Source organism: Halictus rubicundus, unplaced genomic scaffold (assembly GCF_050948215.1).
Source record: "Halictus rubicundus isolate RS-2024b unplaced genomic scaffold, iyHalRubi1_principal scaffold0220, whole genome shotgun sequence".
Classification (NCBI taxonomy): domain Eukaryota; kingdom Metazoa; phylum Arthropoda; class Insecta; order Hymenoptera; family Halictidae; genus Halictus; species Halictus rubicundus.
This window is the reverse complement of record NW_027488761.1, coordinates 327,066-337,182: the sequence shown is the minus strand read 5'-3', so window position 1 is coordinate 337,182 and position 10,117 is coordinate 327,066. Positions and strand designations below refer to the sequence as shown.

Sequence of the window (10,117 nt, the reverse complement as noted above, 5' to 3'; positions counted from 1 at the left end):
TATTGTAATAAGTTACAGACCAACTTAGGTTAAGCTACATCCTCGGATGGGTACAACCAATTGTAAGGTTAAATAAACCAGACTGTGGACATAACTGACGTGCGACATAAACAACTACTCATTGCGATGCGATGTGGATGCGAACCGCTGCCATTTGGCGCGAGGAAACATTATTATTTATATGTTGTGTTGTCTCCTATAGTATTTACACGTACTTACACCAACATTGTAACCATAGGATTATATTGATAACTATGGAGCCACAACCAGGGTGCAGCTCAGGGACAGCAGGAGAAGGAAGGAGGTTGCTGATACTGAGACTGGCTAACTATACTAAGAAGGAGGATTTGATGAAAGTCTTCCGACCACATGGAGCAGAGCATGCGGTAGTCCTGAGGAAGCCCACAGGCAATCAGGCATTTCTGACCTTCGGAAACCCGGAACAGGCCAAGAAGCTGGTGGGACAGGATTTTGTCATACACAAAAGAAAGCTGAGGATCCGACCTGCGGACCCATGGCACGAGGCAAAGCTCATAGCGCCACGACCATCAGCAGATCCATTTCCGGGCCTAGATTTAACGGACAAGATACCCTTACCGTTGGATTGTATAGCAAAAATAGCGTCGTATTTACAATTTCAAGACAGGGCCGCGCTAGAGTTAGTATCAACAAGGTGGCGAGAGGGGACCCTTGCGTCATATAGCTCGATTAAGCGTTTAGATATAACGGATTGGCGTTGGCCGCACGGTTGGCATGGGAAGACGGTTAGTATGAGCGCCTTACGTTGGTTGCTGCGTAGAACAGCGCAGCATATAACGGTAATAATGGTTAATGATGAGAGCATCTCGAGATTGTTACAACCGCAAATATTAGCTATATTAGTGAAAGAGTGTCCAAACCTTTTACACTTAGATTTTACGGCGTTAACCGTGCGGCCATCGGCAATTAGAAATCTGGTGGAGGTTGCGAGTAAATTAGAGAGTATCACGTTAGGAAAATCGCAACCGCCAGTAGAGCCCGAATTAGCGCAGGTGTTCGAAAGAGCTAAAGGGTTGAAGTCACTTGAACTCTCCGGGACGGTATTAGGTGGAAAAGCATTCCGTCATTTGAATCCGGGACTAAGTCATTTTAAATTAGACCGTTGTATTGGAATTACAGCAGAATACTTGATAGATACGATAAAAACATTACAGAATTTGATTTCCTTAGAGTTGACATTGCTACAGACACTGACGGACGATACGATACTCACTACATTATGTAACAATAGAGGCCTGCAACAATCTTTAAAAATCCTTAAGATCCATGCGCTGACCTTCGCCGAAGCCCAGTTGCACCCGAATGAAATGGACATTCAGCTTCATATGGAAGAAGGAGAATTCGTGGAAATAGACCTAGGGCCAGTAAATCCGGCATTGCCCATATTTCGTGTAATGCGAGAGATCGTCCACCTATCACTAACTTTTTGCGGTTGGGTGACGGTGGACACGGTACGCGTAATCAGCGCAAACCTCTCACGAATCACACACTTAAATTTAAGTGGGTGTACCAATATAAGAGGAGAGGCTGCCCTCGATTCATTAATAAATCTAGAGGAATTAGAGGTCCTGGAAATTAATAATTTATATCCAGAAGTGCCAGGGTACACGTTGGGGTCACTAAAAGGACTAAAGGAGGTGCATTGCAGGTCAAATCCATTAATCAGTGGCGAAGACATTTGTAGAGTGATTAGGAACTGCCCGTATATAGGAATCATTGATGTGGAAGGCTGTAAGAAAATAGATAGGGTAGTATTAACATGTGCATACAATACAGTAAGAGCATCGGATAGAGTACAGACACTGCGTATGTTTATGGCGGATACTGCAGTTAGCAGGTATACGAAATATAAGAAGAACGCTCGCGTCCAGGTCTTTTTCGACCGCCGTTTTGAACCACTATTTCCTTAAAGTAAGCTCCGGTTAGGCGCAAAAATGTATAGTTGTATGTTACATCATCGAGGACGACGATGACTTTAAGGAGGGAGGACTGTTACGTTCCGAACAATTATTGTTTGGGGTTTCAAATCGTCGGTAACACCGTGGTTGATAATTCTAGTAATTGTGGGATTTCTCTAATTGACCACGGTGCGGCTTTTGATAATGATTCGTTTTAAGCAATAGTTATTATTTTTGTAACCATTTGGCTTTAACCGTCGGTGGCACTGTGATTGATAATTCTTAGGAATTGTGGGATCTCCCTAATTGATCACAGTGTTGCCTTTGACGATGTATAATATTTTAGTTTATTACGCGTTGAATGTATTTAAGTAACGAATACCCTTCTTGGAATCAACGCCGTCCGGAAACGTTTATATCTTAGATTTAGTATTTAGTTTAGGTATAGGCAGAGCTGACGGCGTCCCGTTCGTCACCTTGTTTATCGTTTCGCGTCCTCGCCAGTCGGGCCGTGGGCATTAAGCGGTTATCCCAACGGTCGAGGAGAGGCTAGTCGCGTGGTGTTGGGCGTGCGAACAAAGGGCTGTGCTCGGTAATTCTTTGCAATTGTGGGGTCACCCTAACTGAGCACACCGAGCGTTCGGCGCGGGTATAGTGACCGTCCTAGGTCCTTTTTGTTTACCGTAGCTTCGCCGATCGACGACCGTTGGAGAAGAGTGCGTGAGCGAGAGGAATGTTGTGCGTGAGTGGGAAGTATGCGTAACGCGCGTGATTGGGCTGTCGAACTAAGACCCAAATCTAATTGGTTAGGCGCGAAGGGAGGGGAGCCGGCCAGCGGGCCGAGCTAGCCGAAACCTAGCGAAGAGTTGTGCTTCTTCGATGTACAAGCGCGAGGTGCGTGTCGATAGAGCCGTAAACTCGTTAAGACAGAGTTCGTTCAGGGTTTTCTTTGTATCGCCCGGGCGAAAGTCTGAGTTTCCGTTAATTAGTTATAGTTTCTTTTATTCTATTAGTCTTGCCGAGCCCGTGTGCTCGTAGTTGTTAAGTTCCAGTTTTAATATTGTATTTTTATTCGTAAAGCCTTAGTTTCCGCGCTGGTCTCTCTTTTGAGCGTTTGTAACGGTTTTCTCTTGTCTTCTAGTTACAGGTTGTATACCGAGAATTATTCTTTGTTCAGCGTTTTAATTGCGTTGTTTTGTTGTTACGAGAGGCTGTGATTTTGGTGAGCTATTTTGTTATCCGTTTATATTGTTATCATTTGTTATTTTTACTTGTCTTTTGAGAATATACATTTGTTACTGCGTGGTCACTCGATTAGTTGTGTCGATCCATAATATTCCTATCGAACCCGCGTTTCTTTAAATCCGGACAGCTTGTAGATCCCGCGCTCTCGGGTTAGATCGTGCTTTCTTCCGAGAGACCGCGTAGCCGTCACACTACAAATGTATTCCAAATATTACAATGCAGCTGTATATATTTCTTAATTGCTTCTATAAAAAAATCATTTACAAAATGTTTATTAACCTAGTTTCCAGAATTTCATATACACGACGTATACGCAAATCTCTATGCATGAAATTCCGAAAATATGATTAATAACTGATTTTAATGAATTTATTATAGACACACTTAAAAAGTATATTGAAATACCAACAGGATTATCGATAAAAATGAAAAAATTTAAACATGTCTGAAATGCGATAATTTGGAAAATGTTTTCGCGGAATTTTTTATACATCTACATTTCTTGCCGAGCCACACTGTATCCTTATGAATTTTTACTGTTAATGTAAAATATACAATGTCTTTCTTATGTTCAGCGCATTCGTCTTGGTTAAAGCAGTTTGGATATTTCTGTTCCACAGAACGTGAAATTATCGAAAATATCGATAGTTTATCTAATATGAATGCCTCGCTGCGTATGGATGGGTAAACCATGTCAAAAGTTTTATTTATAATTTTAAAAATGGCCGAAAAATGTACACTCGGGACACAAAGATGCCCAAATTCAATGTTATCGTGTACAATATATGCTGTAAAGGATAACAGTAGTTGCTCGTGTCGTGTGAACGTTGCATTATTCTCCAAAAACATATCGTAACACCTACGACATCCCGATTTTTCAATACATTTTTTAGCGATATACCCTGCAAAGTATTCAAGCGCACACGATTCTAGCTAGCACACCGATGTTGACAGTTCTTCAATATTATCGATTTTAATATTGTCATCAAAACTATCATCATCTGTGTTCTCTTGGATAGCAGACAATGAAGCATCTGATTCCAACGTGGCTGATTCACATTGTGCTATCATATCCCCCGGCATTAACGGTGCATCGTCATCAGGCATGCAGTTACCACTATGTATACTACGATTCAAATTCAATAATATATTTTTTTGAATTGCAAGACGCACCGCTTTTACCGAAGGATTGCGATCATAGGTGCCACCGTGCATTCGAAGAACGGAAAAAAAATTTTCAATGCAATCGCTGTTTAAGCGTGATGTTATAAGGAACATACTGCCTTCTTCTTTTAAATCGTTCCACAACTGCAAGGTGGCATTTATAGATTGCCGTAATCCCAAAAGACATGGATGTGTTTTACGACCGTTAGAAGAAAGTACAAACCAATTGCTCATGTTGGTAACATGCGCAATTAAATGTTGATCAATGTTATTAAAACACGAAATAGCACGCTTCATGGGATTTGGATCACTGGTAGATCGACTGTTTAAATTACCAAACAAATCATTAAGCGTTTCAAAGAAACTAGCTGTGTGTTGTACAGTATTTGTATTAATGCTACCAGTGAGTGAAGCGGTAAACATAGCAGCTGACACTCTTTTGCTAAAAACTTGAAGAGCAAGCTTACACTTCATTTTATCTAAAGAATTTGGAAAAAAATGTTTATCGGATAATTTGTAAGCTGCTCGCGTACTTTTATCTTTCTCCAAATTCCAGAGAAGTACTACATCGCGCCACGAAACTATACAGTCATTAATAGAAAAATCATAATTTAATAAATTATTCCTAATGCTCTTGAATAAATGTAAATAATCAAAAATGTAATAAATTTTTTGACCATTTCATATAAAAAATGGCTTCTCAACAGAAACACGTTCATCTGCTACGCTTTGATAACTACTTCCCTGATCGGAAACAACTGCTCTGACTTTCAAACCTGTCTCATGCAGTGCATCTAATATTTCATCTAAAGTAATTGATAAATCATGTTTTTTAACACCAGTTTTTGATACAAAGAAAGCCAAAGGTTGTTTCCAATTAGTGAACAGCCCGCGTATCATAAATACAAGAACCTGTGTACCCACAGCTACATTTCTACCCAAAAATCCTAAATCTTCGAAACCTTCAATGACCTGCCGTTTTGGGTGGAAATCGAGACACTTTTTGATGGCCATTTCATCAAATACAAGGGTGGAATTACGATCTGCAATTTCCATGTAAGAAGATTTAAATTTTATCGCGTTAAATAAATTTGGACAAATTCCTGGCCAAATGTCGATTTTCCCGAACCATCGACTAATTGTGGATGGACTTGGCAAATGAAAACCAAAAATTTCACTCATTTTATGGTACAAAACGGGAGAAGTGTAGTGCATTGTAAGGCATAATTGTTGCTCCTTTTTCGAAAAAATTCTCCACGATTTGAGTTTAAGCAATATGAGGATGACAAATGTCAATAAGTACCCGGAAATTCTTTTAGAAATTGCGTTCTTCAAACATGTATCATCGATATTGCCTGAAGAAAGCTTATCTTGCAACCGATTTATTGCCTTACACTTTGCCCGCAATTGCAAGCGAAGAGCCTTATATTTTTTCTTCTCTTCCTCTAATTGCACCTAGGTTTCCATTAGCTGCTGTTCCAAACCATTACAACTTTGTATTGATGACATGTCATCCTGTATAGACATAGTGTCTGACTCAGTGCTAAAACTATTATTATTCATATTGGACGAATGAAAAATTTCCGGTACGGCATCTTTGCGCAGTCTACCCGACGCGTAAAAAGAATTATTAGAAAAATGTTGACTGCACACATATTGATTTTGTAATTTTTTATCAGACATTTCCACCCAATCATCTACGCCACAGTTAATCAGCCACGTTATGCACCTATCACTATCTCTCGTTGGAAATGAATGAAAAGAAATATTGTTCGTTGTAGTACGGTTTGTTAAACCACAAAAGGGATAGGCACACTTTTTATAGTGAGTTTTCCGTTCATTCCGCTTCATTGTATGCGAGAAATAGGATAGCAAAGTGATTAGAGAGAAAATAAGCAGATTACGGAACACTAGCTTTCTATAATAGTAAATGCGATATTTACTAAGCGCATGCAATATAAAATAATATATATGTATGTATATGATTTACCTGAATATAAGCTTCCCCATGTAGAAACGTCTCCTTCGATGCACTCGCGTAACAGGCGTAACGAAATTAAAAGGACACAACATTCTTTTGTTTCATTCATCATTTATACAATACTAGTTCTAGCTGATACGGTAGGATCTGACACGGAATGGTAAGGGGGCTCTAGAGCCCCCCGAGCGTGAGACAGAAAAATACATTGGGTGATTGGTCTACTCCTATACCTCGTCTATGGTAGAAGTATCGTTTGAGGGATACTGTGTGTACCGCACGGGTCGAAGCGAGACAGTCGATCATCGCATGATCGCGGTTGTTCCTTCGAAACCTCGACAGAGCGTACTCTGAGGCCACGAATCGTGCCAAAGAGTGGACTGCTGGGTCCCGAGGAACTGCCGTGGTTTTCTGCGAGTCTCGTCCGGATCGGGACTATTTCTTTTCACGCAATCGCGGTTTTTCTGTCGTGACCTTAATCGAGCCTACTCTCCTACTTCGTACGATCGCGGCTACTCTGTCGTGACCTAATCAGAGATTACTCCAAGGCCACGTATCGTGACAAAGGGTAGACTCCTGGGTCCCGTAGAGCGACCGAGGTTTAGTGCGAGTCTCCCCCGAATCCGTACGATAGAGCATCGCATGATCCCGAGTATTCCGTCTTGACCTTTGTCAGAGATCACTCCGAGGCCACGTATCGTGCCAAAGGGTGAACCTATTGGTCCCGTGGAATAACCGAGGTCTAGTGTGCGTCTCTACTGAATCGAGACGATCGAGCCTTGCACGATCGTGGGCACTCTGCCGTGACCGGTACCCGAGAACACTCCGAGGCCATGTATCATGCCAGAGAGTAGACTCGTGCGTCCCGTGGAGTGACCAAGGTTTAGTGTGCGTCTCCACCCAGGCCACTTGTACGAACAGCGGGCAGGTGCCTGGATGGTTTGACGGGTACGATGTCGTTCGATCGCGGAATTCGGGTCAGATTGGAGCAATCGGACTTTGCACGATCACGGGCACTCTGCCGCCGCCTTGTCTCAGACTGCTCAGAGGCCACGTTACGTGCTGAAGGGCAGGCTCATTGGAAGCGTAGAGTGAAGGCGATTTTGTGTGTGTCTCCATCCTGATCACTCGTACGATTGTCCGGCCGAGTGTAAGGGTGGTCAGACGGGTCACGAACTGCTTTTCGCGGGGCGTGATCCACGCTGGGTCATTATTCTAAATTGATTCCGAAAACCGGACGTAGAGTCGAGCGAGCGTACCGCGAGCGATCGACACGCGTTGAAACGATTTATTTACGCGTCGCGAACCTTCGACGCAGGAGCCCGACGCGTTTTGTTTTACTCGTCACCGCGGTGGTATTTGTTTTGTATACAGTTCTTGCCAGAATATAGATATCCTTTGTTACCATATCTGGGTCTATAACATCTCATTTAACTCGTCCAAACCTCGCCGCTTTCCAGTGCCTGGAGGCACGAATCCATTCTATCTCGCGAACTCGCGGGTTTTCGAAGAATAGGGTAGTAGCAGGCCCTGCGAAACGATTAAAGATAATTTCGAGAAGCGAAGTAGGGATACAGGTAGCAACGTATTCGGGTAGAGTGAAAAGAAAGGAAAGTACGGTTACAACCTTCGAATAACGAATAAAGATAAAGTATCTTTTATTCGAATCGTTATTTATATAATTTTTTATCTAAATAATGCCCAACTCTGGTAGGTACGCCACGTCTGATGAAGCAGGTATCGATTAGAAAGAAATAGGCAAACCGGCGGCGGATGTAGAACGGAAATAAATTTTTAGACTTTATATGTTTTTGTACGATTGCGACGATTTTGTTAAAATTTGTGTACCGTTAAAATCAATTTTTTAAGAGCTCACAATAAAGGGGAGGAAAGATGTACCTACGTAATACGGAAATTAGTTTTTCGGGCATATTTGATTTCATAAAATTGCCACAATTTTTTTAAATATACGACGAAGCGTACTCTTTGCAATAAGACCAGAATTAAGTCGATTAATTTATCAGCCATATTTATTTCCGTAGAACCACGAGAATCTTTCTAACCAGTCACCACAAGGTAGTCCGTTTCTAATAGAACAAACCTTAAATCGATTCATCGATTTTTCTCGAATAAATTCTCAAAAATGTCCTCTTTCACAATAACGGAGGAGTAAGGTTCGAAACTGAATTATGACTGTGCGGAGACTATATCAATACTTTGCCCCATGTTTTGCCCGTAGCATGGCTCAAATAAAAGGAAGGAAACGAATGATAAATTATCTTGTTTAATTAGAAAATTTGAGAGAAACGAGAAGGTTCAAGAGACAGGGCTGGCGAGCCTGCGAGTTGTAATTCGCTCGTTTGATTTCGTCGATCAATGTCGCTCCGATTAAATGGAATTTTCGCTATCGATACAAGCACTTTAAGCCGTTCAGAAGGTACAAGCCGCCAGATAGACTGCTCCAATGGTGCCAAGATTACACGGGAGAATCTACCAAGGATTCCCGGCGCGTCATGTCGATACGTTCGATTTGGTGTACATATCGGTTTCTTCCACTTTCTCTTACACCCTCCCGCCATCCCACTCTCTCTCGCTCTCTCTCTCTCTCTCTCTCTCTCTCTCTCTCTCTCTCTCTCTCTCGCTGGAATTCATGGAATCCCCGAGCGTAGTTCCAACAGAATGTTCCAATTTACCGGAACACAATCGCCGACTGTCGAATGGCGTCCAATTGCTCCAGAGATTCATCCGTCCGAGATCAAATATCTCAGACCAGGGTTTCGCATGTTTGACAAATTGTTTCTCTCCAGTGCCCATTTAGCTGCGATATTATTCATCAACGAGCTTATCTCCTGCTTCGACAACCGAGCCACTTGTTTGGCTTCCGTGTAGGATGAAGGGTATGAAATCGCCTTCTGGACGGCCATTAATCTAAGAAATTCATTCGTTGATGTCCTGTTCTCGGAAAATTAGTTGGATCAACAATTGCGAAGCTTGTTGGGATCGTTTATCATTATGTAAATTAAAATATCTGCAAAACTAATAATTTTTCGACATGCTCAACACTTTTTTGAAATATACAAACACGGATAGATTCGTGTGGGTTGGTACGAAAATATCCTGTTGTACAATGGCGGGACACGATTTTTCCATTGCAGCAGCTTTGATGAAGTCGATGCTTTTCGCAGCTCATGGAGATTTATATACGATCGTTAAAGAGATAGTTGAGTCATTAAAAATAGTATAAGTAGACTGCGGGTTTGTATGCGTCCATAGAATTTATACATTTCAATTCGATGCAAAATTAAAATATGGTATCCGCTTCCAGCATTGAGTTTCAAGACTCTAAGGGATCAATTTTCGAGTATCCGGGATCAATTATCGAGATTGCACGTTGAAGTAGAGAGAAAAGTCATCGAGTAGCTCGGGCGATAGAATTCTAATGCGAAATAAACCAAAGACACACCAAAAAAGAGATCAAATTTATTTCCCTTTTAAATCATTTAAGCGTTTCTAGATTTTCTAAATGCTTCTATACTGTTTTGCGTTTGATCCATCCATTTTTAATTAACAGTCTTGTTAATTATTGTTCGTTTAGCCTGGGATGAATAATTCTTCAAAATATAATTGTTAAATACGATGCTCTCATTCGGCTGATGCAAAGCTTTTAAATTCCGCGAATTTGAATGTGAAGATATTTAATCTCCCGATCAAGGAATTTCGACGGAACATAACGAATAAGAGTTTAATGTTTCCGTAGGAATCGGTGTCAGGCGTGGCCAATAATTGCATTGGT

The 10,117-nt window shown here is 41.5% G+C and overlaps 1 protein-coding gene across 1 annotated transcript; it reads left to right on the top strand.

Annotated features, from left to right (window-relative positions):
- Positions 1-254: 254 nt before the first annotated feature.
- On the top strand, positions 255-7,419 carry LOC143364050 (putative RNA-binding protein EEED8.10). The gene is made up of 2 exons (XM_076804564.1): positions 255-1,770; positions 7,307-7,419. Exons 1-2 carry the CDS (start codon positions 255-257, stop codon positions 7,417-7,419), a joined length of 1,629 nt encoding a protein of 542 aa, XP_076660679.1.
- Positions 7,420-10,117: the final 2,698 nt, after the last annotated feature.

Bases quoted from the DNA above. Each gene is read 5' to 3' on its own strand.
- LOC143364050 (XM_076804564.1), top strand. From the start codon at position 255: ATGGAGCCACAACCAGGGTGCAGCTCAGGGACAGCAGGAGAAGGAAGG. The intron at 1,771-7,306 runs GTAAGAAAATAG...AATTCGGGTCAG, and splicing joins AATCATTGATGTGGAAGGCT to ATTGGAGCAATCGGACTTTG.